The following is a 19,273-nucleotide window of genomic DNA, read 5'->3' as shown; positions in this document are numbered from 1 at the left end:
CTAAAACCCTGTGACCTCTGAAGCACCCTCACAGAAAAAAGACCAACTGACCCTTGCACCCTACAACACATTAAAGAAAACATAAGAACATCTCAAGAACTCTTGGATCTCTTCACATATACATATCTGACCCCTGAAACCTTTCAGGAATTACAGACACCCCTCTGAAAGACCACCAAGAACCCCACAAAGAACTCCTATTGATTTTTTCAAGAGTCCTTAATACATCCTTAAAAGACTCTGAAACACTGGAACACCCTAAAAAACCAAATTGACTCTTGGAACTCTCTGAGAACCCCCTACAGCACCTTTTAAAAACACTGGAACATGTTAAGAACTCTTGGAATCCATTTCAGACCCACATATGTGATCCCTGAAAGTCTTTAGGAACCACTGAAACCTCTTGAGAGACCTGCGGACCACTGACATCCCCTAATAACTCCTAGAACCCCTAAAAAACCTCTTAAAAAACATTTGGTCATTTCAAGTATCTTTAAAATCCTGTCAGACACCCCTGAAACATCTTTTCAGATTCCCTGAACTTGCTCAAAGATTCCTGAATCCACCTCAAGGTTCCTGTATAAACCATCAAGAACCCCTGAAAATCTCCTCGAAAGACCTCTAAAACCCTGTAACCCCAGAATACCCTCACAGGTCTGCGGAACCCTGAAACTTCTGAACCGCCCCAAAAAACAATAGAACCCCCCACAACACCTAATTTAAAAAGGTGAGAACACCTCAAGAACTCTTGGAATCTCTTCAGACCTACATATGTGACTCCTGAAATTCTTTAGGAACCACTGAAATCTATTGAAGAAACCCACCATGTCACTTTAAGTACCTTTAAACTCCTGTCTAAGACACTCAAGAAACACCATGACAGTCTCCTAGAACTTTGTGAAAGCTCCCTGAATCCACATCAGGGTTCCCTTATAACCCCTCAAGAACTCCTGAAAACCCTCAAAAACTCCTTAAAACCCTTGAGAACCGTGACAATCCAACGACACTCATAAAAGATCCCTTAGAGACCCTACAGAGAACCCTGGACTAATTGCCGAGTCTTTTCCAGGAGTCCTCAGGTAGTTGAGAGTTGAGTGCCTTGTTAAGAGTAAATCCTCCAGCAGACTGGAGTCTCGTGGTAAATATCAGTACCATGGCTCCTAATGGACCGCCATGTGAGTGTGTGTATGTGATGTGTTTAATCTGATAATCTGATCATGTCATTAGCCTTTAAGATCCTGAACATGAGACAGTGAAGCCCTGACTGTCAGTTACAGTCGGTTGATTTATTGCGACATTCCTGAGTGAGTTTAATCTTCTGTTTCCCCGTACAATCATCTCAACTGTACACATGAAGTACATAACACAGTGTTTATACTCATTATGTAACACATCAGCTGTATGGAAACATTCACACTTCAGTTATAGTTCAACAGCAGAGTCAACAAGAGCAACGTAGATAAAAGACATCAGTGTATTTACTTGTACATCACAGTATAAATATATACTGATACTTCAACTCCTCTCAGTGACAGTATAAGCCTTCAAAGGAAACTCAACTGCTTTGAAAGCCCTTCAGCTCATTCCAATGACTCCATCTCATATGTTTACACTTCATTTAACACTTCAACTGATGTCACTGGTTACACTTCAGTTTACAATTTTCAATGTTTACACTTCACTCTGACTGCTCTGATACTGCTGTACAAACACTGAAATCCTTCAGTCAGAAATTTCCATCATGGTATACATCATCACATGACACTAACTCACACACACACACACACACACACACACACACACACACACACACACAGTGTATCATCAGTGTATCCTCACCCTGCAGGATAAGCCAACAGTCCAGTTCGGGGGTCGCAGGCCAGCGCTCGGTTCCCCGGAGCTGTGATACCCAGAACCTTCTCCAAGGTCACCTGGAGGGCAAAGGTCATCAGTTATTAGTCACAGTCAGATTTTAGATCAATGAATCCAGACACCTGGACACGGCAGGATATCCCTAAACTTCCTCATAACCCCACTCCGACACCCTGACACATCTCTAATATACTCCTGAACAGGTGCCCCTACCTCCACTAAGACCACTTAAACCAGCTCCAGAACTGCTACAAACTATGGATGCATGATGTTGGATTTTTTGCCGATATCCTATATGCCGATATGTACGCAACTCATTTGACTGATAACCGATATCTAAATATCCACTTTTTCCCCACCTAATTTTGGTGATCATGAAGTGTCTTCTGTAGTGGAATTAACATCATATTATACATGCATACTCTTATCATGATGGCCCACCACCAGATGGAGACATGAAATACAGTAGTTTTCAATGTATGTAATGTTTACTCATTGAGCAAAATAAGAAAAAGCATGTTGGACGATTCTGATAGTTAATTCAAAAGCTGATAATTGCTGATACCACTGACATACTGATATCATCAGCGTGCTTGCTGGTTCCGATATTCCATTTTTTTTAAAGCCGATATCGGCCGATAGCGATGATGTACCGATATTATTGTGTATCCCAACTGAAAACCCTCATAAATACCCATAGCCCACCAATGCCCCTTGAAACCCATCAAATATAATCTTGTACCCACCTGGAACACTGTCATGAACCTTTTTACCACCACTAAAACTGCCAATGAAACCTCCTGAAATACCCCAAAAACCCATTGAAAAACACAAAAATGTTCCAGACAGCTTTGGCTGGAGTACCTTCATCACTCCCTGTGACCCCTTTAAAACCACTGATACTTCTTAAAATATCCCCGTAAATATCATCAAGCTCACGTATTATCAAAACCTTCATTTAAACAGCCTTCAAGAACTACAAAAACCTTCTAAAATATCTGTTGTCCTTCTCAAGATCCTTTAAAAGAAAACTTAAGCCTACAGCTGCGCAATATGCAAAAAAAATCATGTTGTAATTATTCTGACACCTCTTGCTATTGTGATATGAGTCATGATTTTAGTGGTAATGGTCATTTTTGCATTTCATCAAGCTTTCAGATGATGTGTACCTCTTCTATGGTGCATTTACCATTGACCTGTTATCTCCCCCTAAAACACTTGCTATGCCTTTTTATTGTTGCCAGGCAACCATCCCATTATGTCCTTGCCCTGCAATTAATCTACCATTTATTTAAGTTATCTGACAGTAATGAGTATGTAGCTGCTGCCATGTTGAGGCAGAGGGTGCTGTCTGTAGCTCTGGTTGAGGGTGAGAGGCTGTCAGCAGATAAACAGAGATCTGTGTGGGTACATGAGACCCTAAAAAAAGAGGCTGGATCATGGGGAGTACCACCAGTTGGTCCAGGAGCTTCTCCTCCATCATGGACGTTTACAGGCATATTTTAGGATGACTCAGGGGCAGTCTGACAACCTGCTGTCTATAGCTCTGGGTATCCAGCAACCACTACCACCAGTTTCTCATTAAACACAATTACAAAAAGCCGCATTCAGCTACTAAAACACTTTCTGTGTGATCAGGGCCTAAGACAGACAGAAATGGATCTGTGGTGGGTCTCAGAGGGTTAAACTATTAATTGATTATTAAAATAGTTGCCGATTAATTTTCTGTCGATCAAATAACTGAGTGACTGACTAATCTTTGCAGCTCTAGCTAATTTAAATAAAATGTACCAAAATGAAAAAAACTCAGAACCTCCCAGTCCGTCCAAGTCTGAGAGCCACAGACAGGAAGTCAGACAGTGCACCAGACTTGACCTTTAAATCCACCTGGTTTTACTTTTACATCACACTTACTTCACGCTCCATGCGGCTGGAAAGTGTCCCGAACCTCTACGTAACCAGAGGGAGTCTCCTGTCCAATCAGATTGTAGTTTAGTCCATCAGTGTCTCTCTCTGCCTGTCTCCTGCCTAACGTTCAGTTGAACTCATCCTCCTCACAGCTGAGCATTTCCTCAGTCAATCTGTGAAACCTCACGGTCATTAGCATGTTAGCAAGTTAGCATGTAATGAGCTGGCTGTGCTGCAGCTCCATGCTAAGCTAACAGCAGCAGACTCCAGCACAGACTCTGCACTGTGTGTCCTCCTCTCACATGACTCTCCCTCCCTCTACACCAAACTCTGTTCATGTTTTCACAGGTTTCCCTCCTCTCAGCTCTGGGTGAACACATTCATTCTATCACAGTAAACTGATAATAAAAACACACCAGCTGACTCGATTCAGCAGAGATGAGTCACGGACTGAACCTACCGTCGTCTCCTCGCCATCTACAGACTCAAACTGACTCACAGACCTTCAGGAATCCTCCTGCAGTCAGCTGACACGTGGAGAGAAACTCTACATGCTGCTGTCAAAACAACTTTTGGATTATAAACAGCTGATAAATCATGTTTATCCAGAAAGAATCCAGGATGTATCTGCAGCAGCTGGTAAAAAACTCATCACTGCCTCCTGATGGCTTCAATATGGACATTTTCATTAGTATTTAAAAACAAAGCTACTTCCTGAAACACTAAAATGACTGTACAGAGGTGAATATAAATGTAACACCCATCCTCACATTTCCAAAACCTCTGACACACATCTGTTAGCTCTGGCTGACAGCTAACTAACATGACACAAACTCCAGTGACAAACAGCAGGTAGCAGCAGTGCTAATGCTAACACAGGCTGCACACAGTTAGCTCTGCAGGTAGAAATGACCTGTCTGCTAACATTAGCTGCTGAGATTAGCTGCTAACATTAGGTGCTAACATTAGCTGTTAACATTAGGTGCTAACATTAGCTGTTGACATTAGTCGATAACATTAGCTGCTGAGATTAGCTGCTAACATTAGGTGTTGACGTTAGTCGATAACATTAGCTGCTAAAATTGGTTTTTACTGTTAGGTGCTAATATTAATTGCTGACATTTGCTGCTAGCGTGAGCTGCTAACATTAGCTACTAACATTGACAGCTAACATTAAGTACTAATATTAATGACTGACATTTGCTGACAACATTAGCTACTAACGTCAGTTGCTGACATTTGCTGTTTACATTAGTTGCTGACATTAGCTGCTAAAGTTAGCTGCTAACATTAGCTGCTAAAGTTAGCTTCTAACATTAGTTGCTAAAGTTAGCTGCTCACATTAGTTGCTAAACTTAGCTGCTAACATTAGCTGCTAAAGTTAGCTTCTAACATTAGTTGCTAAAGTTAGCTGCTCACATTAGTTGCTAAAGTTAGCTGCTGACATTAGGCTAGTTGCTGAAAATAGTTGCTAACATTAGCTGCAAATATTAGTTGCTGGCATTGGTTGCCAACATCAGTAACATTAGCTGCTAACATTAGTTGCTGACAATAGCTGCTAGTAATAATTGCTAACATTAGCTGCTAACACTAGTTGCTGACAATAGCTGCTAACAGTTGCTAATGTTAGCAACTAATGTTAGCTGCTAACACTAGTTGCTGACATTAGCTGCTAACATTAGTTGCTAACACTAGTTGCTGACAGCTAACATTAGCTGCTGACATTAGCTGCTAACATTAGCTCTCCATCACTTCAGCTACATTAACTGAGTGTGATTTCAACTAATCAGGAGCCAGAAATGACTGTAGTCATTATTGGTCCTATAGAGTGTACCAGGGCTGACGTCAAAACCCTGAAGTTTAGCATCGCGCTGGTTCCCGGAAGAGAAAGTGAATGTGATTTTTGCATTGCGTTTTGGATTATGTCAGAAAATCAGCTCTGTGGCTAACACAAGTTTATGATACTTACAGGTTTTGTTCAGCGAGATAATCTTCACATATGAACACCTTTCATACCACATTTGAAGCTTAAATGCGATCGCCAGAAGTAAAAAGCTAACGTTAGGCTTTAACGGACTGCATGACTACTCCACGGCCGCATGACTCTGACGTCACCGCCACTAAGCTTTCAACTGATTTCGGCCGCTTTATTTTAAAAACATTGTATAATGGGGAAATCGGACTGTTTAAGCTAAATAAGAAGCTGTAACGGCGGACTGCCAGCACTCTCGCCTGTTTGGGGGTGATGACGTTTAATATCCCCAACAGGGTTTGTAGTCGTATTGAGCAACTTGTTAGCAACCGCCTTTTTTTACGACACGTAAAAGCTTCAAAATTCACAAGTAGGGTGTTTACTGACGTGTTTTATGTCGTGGAACAAAACCTGAAACTCGCTAAAGCTTTTGTTAACCACAGACCTTATTTGAGGCATTTTACCAAAATCCCATTCAAAAAACATATTGACTTTTAGACGAGAGAACCGGAAGTGCTAAAAGCGCGAATGGAGTTCCGGGTTTACTGCACACTCTAATAGCGTGCCCAGGCATGAGTCCTAAAACCACAAAATGAATCATTAGTCAGCATTCTTCCACTCCCTGTTGCCTCATCTTGAGGTCAATGGTTTTTTGTATGTGCTTTCGGTTAGATGCCTGAAATAAGGTCTGTGGTTGAGACCAGTTTAAGAGACTTTCATGTTTTGTTCTATGATATAAAACACATCAGTAAATACCCAGCTAATGAAATTTGAAGCTTTTATGTGTCCTCAAAAGGTGGTTGCTAACAAGTGGCTAAATGAGACTACAGAACGTCATCACACAGAACACATTTTTATGTGTCATTGCGGTGGTAACATTTAAGTCATACAACTGTGGTATAGTTAATTTATAGCCTAACATTAGCCTACTTCCTTCTGGTGGTTGCATTTCTGTTTCAAAGATCATAAAAGTGGTCTCAATATGTGGAGATCATCTAGCCTAACAAAGAGTGTAGCTATCATAAAAGTTCATTTGCCCCAGGGTTTATTTTCTGCAATAATTCAAAAACCAATGGAAAAATCCCATAGAGGCTTTTTGATGAGGGAAGCAGGGCCACGCTAACTGCCATGTTGGCCTACAGAAAAACTTCATACCTGCAGCACTCTATTAGAAGAGTGATAACTAAATAATAAAAATAATCATATGCAGCAAAAATATTTACTATCTACAGTCTTTTCTCTGCTGTATAAATGGATCAAACAACAAGTGGGAAAAAAGAATCAGAGTGCTATTTCCACCACTGTTACTACACAAACTGCAGATACTACACATTAGGCCTGGGTGTATATATTTTTCATACCTTGCTGAAATTTCACTGGGGTATATGGTGTATGATGTATTCATTTGCAGCACTACCAGTAGCGACTGAGGGAAAAGGCAGCTCTGGTGGCGCCTGTATTTTGACGGTATATTAAAATCATACCGTCAGGATTTCTAAATACTCTGGTATACCATAACATTGGCCAAGCCTACTGCACATACTACACATACTGCAGATACCACAGATACTGTAGATACTGTAGATAGTACAGATGCTACAGATACGGCTGGTACTGCGGATATTGCGTGTCCTGCATCTGTTGGTGAACACAGATGTTTCTCAGATGTCTGAGGTCAAAGATTCAGACTGTAGAGATCTGAAGTGTTTCCCTGAGGACATAATTACTGCACACACACGCACACACACAGTCACACACTCTGTCCTCAGGCATGCAAGTCCAGACAAAGTGTTTTCTCTGCCTCTGAATGAGGATAGCTAGAAAAAAAGATAAATTATTAAAATAATCAAAAGAAGAAAACCAACAAAATAAAAGTCTTTAACTTCGACAAAATGACCACAGAATCAGGTTACTGACAGATAGATCTTCACACACACACACACAGTGAGGCCTGCTGGACGTGATGGTATCTACTGTACCAGACAATAAGATGAACTATTAACAGCTGCAGTCGTCTCTATTGTTCTCACGTCTCCCCCAGACATCGACTGGTTTGGTGTTTTAAAGGGTTAGGTAAGATTCACCAGAGTCACAAAATAACACTAACTATCAGTGTTGGAAAAGTTACTCTCAAAATATAAAGTATTACATATAACTAGTTACTTTCATTTACAGGATTACTCTCTGTGTAGAGTAATTAGTTAATTATTATACTACGTTTGCTCTACTTTGACCAAAATGACATCAAAAGAACTGACTGTTTATTACAGTTCATTTCAAATCCAGTGCTGCAGGTCTGACCCATTCATGTGTTCACACACAGTGGTTACCACTAGGGTTGGGTACCGTTTATAACTGAACCGATACGGTACCGGTACCGGTATCTGGAATTCGGTACCAGTACCAAACGGTACCTTATTTCAGTCCTTTTTAACCCTGTGGGCCCTAGGCCTTTTTGGGGTATTTTTACTGCCTTTACTTTTAAGCTCATATCACAGTCATTATAAAGGCTACATACACATGCTATATCTTGTTTTTTTTCAGGACAATCTGGGCTAACCAGATTTGAATTCTTACATTTTTACATGTATCTCACCATAGCAAGTTGGAAAAAGACATATTTTGCCATATATGAAGAGGGGAGACTCTCTGGAATCTGGCAATATAAGAACCATGATGCTGGGACATTCTGTCACTTCACAGCTGTCCAAAACATGTGGTTTGTGCCAGGCAGACATGATTGCCAGTATTTTTTCATTATTGCAAGAAATTCCATTGACTCATTCACAAGTCAAAAATGTGTTTTATCTGAAGGAAACATGCAATATTTACATCTAAGATCATAGAAAAATAGTCAACCAAGTGCAATGATGTCCTCCAAGATAATATTTGTTTTTCAGTTTCAGTTATATATTGGGGGGAGCATTTTGGGCATTGGTGGGGGGGTGTGTCCCCCTCAACGTATATGGTGACTACGGCCCTGTCAGCATGCATAATTAGGCTGCAGTTGTCTGGGTGTGCAAAGGTGAAGTGGCTGGTCTTGTCATACAAAGTTTGATGGAGTGTCAACTGGACAATATGGAGATATTTGCATCTTGAAAGCTGGACTACAAATGTGGATAGACAGGGACAAACACACGCAAGCCTAAGACGTGGTAAGATACGATATTCCTCACTATATGAAGTGACTGATAACAAGATCTGTATAATGGATTGTAAAGAAATTCGTCAGGTTTTTATTTTGTAAACAATTGATCTGTATTTATAGCGTGATGGGATGACAGCACAATGATGTGTGTGGTATCACTGGAAAGCTCCGGTCCTGCACTTTCATGTGATATGCATGGCATTTCTGTGCGACCCTGCATTCGCAAGTAATCCATCCAAGAGTAATGTGTGTGCAGAGCTGTATGAAAGCTCTGTTATACATCATTTTAGTGTAATTTTATCAATTTTTTTCGCTGTGAAAACACTGGATTACTGACAAGTGCTTGGCCTTGTCGGAAAGCTACAATTCTGCTGTTTCCGCTGATATGCGTAGCTTCTCGCTATGACGCACAGTCGTGGAGAAAATCCACAGAGAAGAACGGGTGTGAATTTGGATGCACTATGCGTCGTTCGGGCCTATAGTCTAAACTTCTCAGTATCAACATTTTATTGAGAACATTTAGGAACAGTGCTGCACGTTAACTTTTGTCTGCACATTGTTTTGGTTGCCATTGTTGCTGAGTCTGAGGCGCGAGTCATGCGCTCTCGCTCCGCCTCCACCTCAGGTACCGAAATTTGGCACCATTTCATTTTAAGTGAATCGGTACTCGGTAGTACCGACGTGAATCGGTACCAAGTACAAAAAGTACCGAGTTTCGGTACCCAACCCTAGTTACCACCTTGTATTAAAAATCCACTAGCTTATGTTATGTTAACGATATTGTGATGATGTGGGACAACTGAATAGCCTGGACCTTTTGAAATAAATGAACAGCCTTGGACACAGGGAGGGTCAGGCAGAGGATCAAAGTCAGACATGTTTGTAGGTCTATGATACAAAACACAATAAACAAATACTGAGGACAACAAACAGAATGGCGTGCGAGTCAGTCACCATGACGAGGCAAATTAAGACACCGGAGCTGCCGGTTCCCGGTATGCCTGTCAGCTACAGCATCTGGAGAGAGAGTTATACATAAGAACAGGACTGTGCCAGTGTTTCTCTGCAGTTGTAGGAGATGTGATTGGAAACATATCCAACAGACACTAACATCACCCAGATGTGCCGACCACTGGGACGGGCGAAAAATACTGGATAAATGAGACGCACGTCCTGATTTTGCCAAGTGGTCGTTGTCCTGAGAACCACATTTTGTATGACAGCCCTGAGACAACAACTGCCTCAGCCAATCAACGTTTGTGATGTCATCAAAGAGCGCCCTGCTGCCAGTGCTCTTCTCCTGTTCACCATCATGTGACCCTTGAACATTCTTTATGTGACCCTTTAGAGGCCCCGGACCCTCAGGTTAGAAATTACTGCACACATAATGCCAAACACACTGAGGACTGAGATCACGTTTACACACACAGTTCAAACACAGCACAAAGCATTCTGGGAGTTTTAATGGCTGAATGAAAGTGCTGAGAGACGGACAGAAGCCCTGCAGGGACAAACAGACAGGAACAACCTGACAGACAGGATGCTCACTGCGTCTGTATTATTTCTGTTTCACTGAGTCGACTGAATGAACCCACAGCTCTGCACTCAGGAGACTTTCTCTGCCCACAGCAGAAACATTCTGACTTCCTGTTGGTCGAAATCTTCTCTGTTCTCCCCTCAACACAAACCTGGAGACATTATCAAAACCAATCAAACTGTAAGTTTCGCCCACTATTTAGCCTTTGGACACACGATGGGACTGTTTCATATTCCATCACATCTAAAGAAGAAACACGAAGACTAAATATAGTAGAAAAAGAAAATGTCTGTATCTCAGTATTTGGTGTGAAAGCAACACAAGCTGGACATCAAAGAGGTGCAGTGTAAAAATAATTTTAGTGTTTTCCTCATTTAAAAAAAAAAATTAATTTTTCATGTGAATTTAAAAATTTCAAAGTTATAATGTTAGATATTTTCCCAAAGTGTGTCTGTGCCAGATTTCAAGGCACAGTCAGGTAACCCAGTAAGGGCCCAGTTACAATAGTCAAGACCCAGTTACCACAGTCAGGAGCCAGATAAACCAGTCAGGACCAAGTTATCCTAGTAATGTCCAAGTTAACCCAGTCAGGCACCAGTTACCAAAGTCAGGACCCAGTTATCCCAGTCAGGACCACGATAACCCAGTAAAGGACCCAGTTACCACAGTCAGGACCCAGTTAGTTCAGTCAGGATCCAGTTAACCCAGTCAGGACCAGGGTCTGCTTCCACTAGATGGCACAAAAAAAATCCACTAATGAGGACAACCGGTTGTATTTCAGCAGAAGGAAGTATACAGAGCAGCGATCCCAAAGTGTAACATCCTCATATGAGGACGCAGGATCACAGGAGGATAAGATACACCTTTATTTTGAAACTCCCATTTCCACCCAAGCACACCTCCTTCCTGAACATTCAAAGACCGCTAGCGGCTGAAGCTGCTCGGACTGAGGCTGTCATTGTGTCAAAACATTTCAGATGAAGTGTTTGTTTTATTTGTTTTATCTGCAGGAACATTCACACCTGGTCACTGTTTACTCCTCACTGTCTGATTCATGTAGTTTTCATGTTTCATGTTGTAGTTTTCATTCATGTTTTTAATAATTCGTCCTGTTCTGCATCCAAACCAATAAAAACTGAACTGAAGTGTGAAATTGAATCTGATGTGTGAAACTTTATTGACTCCAGCTGAACTGAACAAACTGCAGAGGTCTGCTGCATCCATGCCTCTTTGCGTGTGTGTGTGTGTGTGTGTGTGTGTGTGTGTGTGAGAGAGAGAGTGTAATACGCCAACACAGCAGAACGCAGTCACCTCTGTGATTGTGTGCATGTGTGCATGTGTGTGTGTGCAGTAAACCTGTCACGCACTCATACTGAGGACCAGTTAGATTTCTAGACAAAGTGAGGACATGTTTTTTTTAAAAAAAAAGAAACAACAAAAAAACAAGATGATTTTTGTAAATAAAGAATTTTCCTTTAGCTCAAAATCTGTGTGCTAAAGGTAAAATCATCTAAGAACACATTTCTTAAAACTTTATATTTTTGTTGTAAATTTTATATCGCATCTCTTATCCACCTTATTTTCAAACACGGAAGTAAATAGTGATCAACTTCCGTTTTTTTGTGCGTGACTTCCGGTCAGCCACTTTCCCTCATGCTTTCCCTTACCGGAGCTAACGGTGCAAGCTATGTTTTTTTCAATTTTTAGTTAGTCAATCAGTTAGTTAGTTAGTCTGTGTATTTTGTATAGATAACTGTGCCCACGTTTCCGTTATAACGGAAATTTATTCCCTCTAAACGCAAATAAATCGCACGTCAATCATAAACGCAAACGCAAAAACGCACAAACGCAAAAAAGCACAATCTATCCCGAGTGAGACAATCTGCTTGATCCCCGTCTCCAGTGTACCAGCAGAGAACCTGCAGAACCGAATCAGTGAAAAAAACACACCGGGCTACACAGCCTCTCTACCTGAGCAGCTGACGCTGCGGCTCGCACCTTCGACACACAGACACACAGACGGTGCTTCTGCATGCCAGCCACACGTGTGCACAACTGTGAGAAATAAATATGTGAGGTGTACGCTGCTTCTCTCTTTATTTCCCTTTTCATTCTTTCTTTCTTTCTTTCTGTCGGCGACATACACTCCTAACTCAGGACAGGTTGTTTTAATTGACTGAGTTGATTATTAAGTCATAGTGATGCGCAGATCGGCTCTGATAGCACCTGAATCAGCATGTACGCATCAACCATGCAGCCGTTACAACATGATTGAGCTAGCAAAGCAATTTTGTGTTGCTATGTGTGGTATTTATTCAGTTTTGGGAAATGACGATATCTAGAAAGCATCAGTGGCTGCAGCTGACAGGGACAGCTAACGTTAACACTAGCAGCAAAGATAACATCAGGATCACCATCCGTTAAAAGCCTCCCGTTGTCGGATACGACATGAAACTACTCCAGTTAGCTCAATCATGTTGTAACTAAGATATCCGCTGGAGAAAATTTTTTTTTCACGGACCGTTTAATGAATTATTACCTATTACAGACCCTGCTAACAGCTAACAGGGCTAACAGCTAACGGTTAGCCCAGCTAAACGTGCACACAGAAATAGTAATGTTTGTTCAATCATTGTGTTTATAGACTGTACAAACATCGGATTAGTCTAAACGGTGATACAGTGATGTGAAAAATGTGATATATAGGCTATATATATAGCTAAAGGCTCTGCTGGTTTTCTACCCGGAAGTATTTTTAAACAACAAGGCGATTCCCTCTATAGTCCAGCTGGACGGATGAGTCATGGCCTTGTAAAAGATTATGTTTGTTTCTTTTAGTTGGCGAGAATGTGTCACCACAAACGTGACAAACACCCACTAACTTTGACACCATTTTCTGCGAGCACGTCTGAGCCATTTTGTACCGCTACATGTGTTTCTAGTCGGACTATGTTTACAAGCACAAGAGTTCAGCGAGCCACCGAAGGACCGCCCTGCTGATTTAATATTGGTTCTGCAACGTAGGGAGTTTTTTTAAACTCTGAAATTGTATCCGCCCATCTAAACACAAAATCAGGGAGAACGTCATCAGTCTTTAGTTAAGCAAAGCGTCTAAAGCAGGGCTCGACAGTGCGAGCGTTTCACTCGCATTTGCGACTAAAAATAGGTGTGTGCGAACTGTAAAAAATATTTAGGGGCACATGTGCGCATAAAAAAAACAGCTGAAGCAGCCTATATTTTTGTCAATAAAAAAATGTGATAATCTAAGCGCAAATGTTGGAGGAACCTCCGCCTTCCCTCTTCCCCGTGTGACAGGGTTATGGGCGGTTTTCCAAGCCACTGTCGGCACAATGAATATAAGTCCCGCTGTCGGCAGCGTGGAAATAAGTCAAAGTGTGGAGGAGATGGACCGGATGGATCTCCGGGGAAGCCTGCTCTGTTCTCCCCGTAGTTCAAATAATTTCAACTCTGAGTGCAGCACTCGGGCAGAAAATCAGAGCGGTGCGCGACGCCAAGGGTAGCAGTGCCGCTTTGTCAGGCGTTGCTGCCCTCTCCATAGACAAACAATGGGACAGCCAGCGCAAAGCGGTTTTACAGCTGATCATGTGTAGAGGCCTTTAGAGACCGTTCGCCACGGTACCGCTGCTGGGCAGAGTGGAAATAAAGCCCTTTTCACACAGAGCGTGCAAAGCGCAGACCTCCGCCGATGAACCCATTCATTGTGTATGTGCTACTGCGGCGCAAAAGCGCACCGCTCTGCCGCCGAGCTGAGCGGCGCGCGCCGCCAGCCTGCACTCGAATTGAAATTTTTTAATTTCACCACAACACGCTGTGACGACACCTCGGCGCAGCGCGTCCAATAGCAGAGAAGAGCCTGAAGTAGACCCGGAAGCGGTCACCATGGAGCTGTAGCTCCTGAACGAGCCTGTACTCCCCCAAATCCTGTCCTCTGCGCCCTACCCCGTGGTGGGTGCCGCGAAAGCTCTGTGTGAAAGAGGCTTAAGTCCTGCAGAGTTTCAGAGGACCTGGAGAATGTTTTAGGATAGTAATAACATTATATAAGATAATCATATTGCAAAGATAATATAAGATAATAACATTAAAGACAAAATTAAATTGCAATACTTTTTCAAAACTTGATGATTTTACCTTTCTGTACATTTTGTATACAAATTCATTAAATAATTTTGCTTGTAAATGTCTATTTGCATCACGTTTATTACAGAAAACACATTATTTGATCAATTTACATTGTGCCCCTAAAGTTCTTTGTGCACTCCTTACTTTTTCAACTTAGGAGCACATGTGCTCCTTGGGAAAAAGGTTAGCGTCAAGCCCTGGTCTAACGACTGACTTGTGAGTCTACATCTCTTATGCCGCCTCACAGTTCTGCACAGAAGGCACAATCATGGAATGGGGGGACAAAGTGGTCTCGCCTCTGAGCCATCAGCAGAGGTCGTAACAGTGCCAAAATGAGGTCTATATAAAAGGAACAGCCCGCAGGACGGGTTCATGGGCGGCACAGGTGTGACATTTTGATGATGTGTTATGAATGCGACCCACCGCTGGAGATTTAAAAAGCACCTTGTAGCAGTTAGCAGCTAACTCAAAGAAAGCTGAAAATTTCTGCAAATTGGGAAAACAATGAGGTGCAGGAGCTCCTTACTCTCCGAGCAGAGGACGAGATCAGCCGTTATATAACGGACGGTAAATAATTGTTACTGTCACGTTATTTCATTGTTATTGTTTGTCAAGTGCTGCTGACACATGTTATATATCACACTAGAGGCCAACGCTGTTGAGTTCCATGTTATGCCCGTCATGCTCCTTTTGATTCCACGATGCCAACATGCTGTCTATAATCACACGCTGGAGAAGAACGATGCCACTATTATTGCAAAGGTGGCATAAAAAAGGGCCTCTGTAGCGGCTCTATTGTGGAATTTATACTTCTGCGTCAAAGAGACGCCATACAGCATAGGTTCTGCATTGACATAAGAGCCTACACGTACACCGTAGCCTGACGGGCACCTCCCCAGAAATGTAACTACATGTCGTGGCAACGCAGACCTCCTGTCTGTCTCTGTGAGCTGAAACCATTTCCCTCAGTGGAAACAAAGCTTTTATTGACTTTAATTTCACAGATAAGAAAAAATAAATTGTGAAAACAATAAAGCCGCCACAAAAATAGCATTTTAAGTCTTGTGTGTGATTTATCCTGGCTTCAGTATGAGTACAGGAAATCTTTGCTAGCTGCTAGGCTAATTTATACAATGTAAAATGCCATAGGCTTGTGCTAATAATGTTAGCATGTTGTATTTGTGGGGAAAATGTGTCCAGATAAAGACAAGTGTTTGTCTGTGAAAGCTGCGCATTATAGTGAAGCTGATTTGTGTACTTGTGTTTGAATTTGTCTTTATTAAGCCATGTTTAATGTGTGTTTAATGTGTGTTTTGAATCAACTAAACTTTGCAACACTTCACAGAAACTCCCCCGAAACTCTGTTTTGGAGTTGTAACTGCAAAGTGACACAGACACACTACACAAGTATAAATGCTCACAACAGTGTAGGCTACAGCGTAGGCTCTGCATAGAGCTGACGCACAAGTATAAATCCTGCTTAAGTTTTTAAAATCTAATAACTCATTTACAGTGGAGGGAGGGTCATGCATTCTCCACCAGTCAGGAAGGCTCACGGAAAAATATTTGTAGCATTGAGGAGCTAGCTGCCTCCATCCTCTGATAAATAATGAACAGTCCCCAAGTGTCCTACAATACTGCAGTAATCACAGATAAGATAATAATATTATTTTTATGTCTCAGTCAAATCTGATAAAGAACATTAAAGCTAATGATGTTTATATGAGAACAATAATTTAGTTAAATTATTTTAATGGTAGCAGCTGATGAACAGTGTGTGTGTGTGTGTGTGTGTGTGTGTGTGTGTGTGTGTGTGTGTGAGTGAGCGCGCACCTTGTCGCTGAGGTCCTCTTTGTGCCGCGCGGTGCCGCCGCTCCTCCTCCTCAGTTTGATGGACGGGGAGCGCAGCAGGTTCTTGATGCGGCTGCGGATCGTTCCGCTTCCCTCCGCGGTCATCGCGCCTTTAGCTTCCCCGGCTAACTGCCTCTCTCAGCGGCTGGAGCCTTTCTCTGTCGCTCGCTCCTCCGCTACCGGCGCTGCCGCTGCTGCTGTCATGCTGTCTGCGGGCCGAGCCGTGCCGTGCCGGGGGAGGGTTCAGCTGGCCGGGCTCTGGTTCTGGTTCTGGGCTGATCCGGGTCACGGGCTCCGGTTCCGCTGCTGCTCCGCATCTTATTCCTCCGCCGCAGCGAAGACACGAAGCGGCTTCAACACGAGCCAGACCGGACTGAGCCGACGGACCCACCGCCAGTGTCAAGACCGCATGCGGCAACGACACAAGAACTTCCGGTCAGGATTTTCAGAATAAAACTGCTCCTATTGGGGGCTCTTTCTTTATATCCTCCTGAGACCCAAACTTTTAAGTCCCAGTGTCCTCAAATGAGACGATAATAAAGCCCCAACGTCCTCAAACAAGATGACAATTAAGTCCCAACGTCCTCAAATTAAATTGTGTTAGCCTACTGTCTTTTTTATTGTTCCATTTGACTGCATTTTATTAGTCTTTTTTTACTCTCCTCATCATTGAAAATGAGGGCAAGCCCTGAATGATTCTTCAACAATAAATAAAGGTTGAATGAATGACTGAACGAATGAATTTCTCACTCCATATTTTTTCAGATTTTTATACAAAACATATGAACATATTGTTATTATTACTTTTTAATGTATTTATTTTTTGTTAGGGACTGTTCTTTACTAATCGGAGGAGGGGAGGATAGAGCTGGGGTGTGACTTTATTCATTAATCTACCTATTTATTAGGTGTATTTGTTAAATTGTATTTTTAGCTTCCTCGATGCTACAAATATTTTTCTGTGTGTGACCTGGCTAAAATGTATGACCCTCCCTCCACCATAAATTAGTTGTTAGATTTTTAAAAGTTACTCTGACTGCACTAACTGTTTAAAAAAAACATTTTTAAAGAAAATTAAGTTTTAAAATACTAATAATAACATGTAACATAAATCTAATAATATAGTCTACTTTATAAAGCAGTTTGTACTTCTGGTGCAGGACTTTTATTTGTGATGAAGTGTTTTATATTGTTGTCTCATTATTTTGACTCCAGAAAAGTATCTGAATCTTAAAAAAGTAGGTTTATAGTGTTTTTCTTTTATCTGAAATGTAAAAACAAACACATAAAAGACAACACCGTGCTTTTACTTTGACGGTAAATCCCCTTTACTTCCGGTGTCGTCGTGTCTGACTGATGTTGACGCATGTGACGCATCTGACGCGTCCACGCTGCAGAGTGAACACAGAGTGAAGCGGCGGCGCGCCCCAGCGACAGAAACACAAACTGCAGATTTACACTAAACATCTTCTCTGGTGATTTATTTCATTTTGATAAGTCATTTCAAGTAGACATATTTACCCCAAAATGTGATGTTATTTATTAATTTTATTTTGATATTGATCTCAAGAAGCTATGTTTATTCAAATATCTGATGTTGTTTATTATTATTTGCTCACTTCAAATAGGAGTTAAAAAAAGAACATGAGGCAAAGAAACACTAGAATAATTTGAATATTACAACAACTTTGTTATTGTGAAATGTAATTGCTGCTGTTGAGTACACACACACACACACACACACACACACACACACACACACACACACACACACACACGTATATTCAAAACAGTAGATCCAGATGTTTGTAAAATAAGAAAATAAAAATAAATCAGAGTTGGCTCGACATTAGAGGGACTACACATCCCACAAAACAACTTAGATTTTTTTTATATTTTAAAATTCTAGAAATTTCCAAGTCATCAATTTTATTGGACTTAATTTTCTACCTTAATTGTGAACACTACAAGATACAACAATGTTTCAATTCAAACCCCTTGCATCCTGAAATATGTTAGTAAAATACATTATACATTCACTGGTCACCTTATTAGCTACACCTATCCAAATGTACGTTAATGTAAATATCTAATCAGCCAATCACGTGGCAGCAACTCAATGCATTTAGTCATGTAACAACAGGAAACTGAGGCTACAATTCACGCGGGTTTTCTCACCAAAACTGGACAATAGAAGATTGGAAAAACCACATTCACATGGAAGCATGGATCCATCCTGCCTTGTATCAGCTGTTCAGGCTGCTGCTGGTGGTGGTGTAATGGTGTGGGGGAGATTTTCTTAGTACCAACTGAGCATGGTTTAAACACCACAGCCTACCTGAGTATTGTTGCTGAGCGTGTCCATCCCTTTATGACCACAGTGTACCCATCTTCTGATGGCTACTTCCAGCAGGATAACGCACCATGTCACAAAGCTCACATCATCTCAAACATGACAATGAGTTCACTGTACTCCAATGGCCTCCACAGTCACCAGATCTCAGTCCAATAGAGCACCTTTGGGATGTGCTGGAACGGGAGATTCTCATCATGGATGTGCAGCCGACAAATCTGCAGCAACTGTGTGATGTCATCATGTCAATATGGACCAACATCTCTGAGGAATGTTTCCAGCACCTTGTTGAATCTGTGACACCAAGAATTAAAAAGGGCGTCCCACCTGGTACTAGCAGGGTGTACCTAATAAAGTGGCCAATGAGTATATTTACTGTATAAAGTCAGTATATAAAAATTAAGAAAGGTTTTACTTTTTTTTTTTTTTTTGCTTCCATACAAAAAATGTCACCATGATGCATTCAGGGACTAGTTATAGTAACGTTTAATA

At 41.6% G+C, this 19,273-nt stretch overlaps 1 protein-coding gene across 4 annotated transcripts in view; it reads right to left on the bottom strand.

Annotated features, from left to right (window-relative positions):
• The window catches only part of mapkbp1 (mitogen-activated protein kinase binding protein 1), a 61,768-nt gene extending 44,909 nt beyond the window's left edge, over positions 1–16,859 (bottom strand). For 3 of the 4 annotated variants that reach the window (XM_049595931.1, XM_049595933.1, XM_049595932.1), the window contains exons 1-2: positions 16,411–16,859; positions 1,840–1,931 (exon numbers count right to left, since the gene is read on the bottom strand). In XM_049595931.1, coding sequence (XP_049451888.1) covers positions 1,840–1,931; positions 16,411–16,533 — 215 coding nt within the window. In that variant the 5' untranslated portion in view covers positions 16,534–16,859. Of the gene's footprint in view, positions 1–1,839; positions 1,932–3,786; positions 4,092–16,410 lie in introns of those variants that run through there. The other variant, XM_049595934.1, reaches the window with a different exon arrangement.
• Positions 16,860–19,273: the final 2,414 nt, after the last annotated feature.

Source organism: Epinephelus fuscoguttatus, linkage group LG14 (assembly GCF_011397635.1).
Source record: "Epinephelus fuscoguttatus linkage group LG14, E.fuscoguttatus.final_Chr_v1".
Taxonomy (NCBI): Eukaryota; Metazoa; Chordata; class Actinopteri; order Perciformes; family Serranidae; genus Epinephelus; species Epinephelus fuscoguttatus.
Note: the sequence above shows the minus strand (reverse complement) of the source record. Positions and strands in the feature narration are given on the sequence as shown.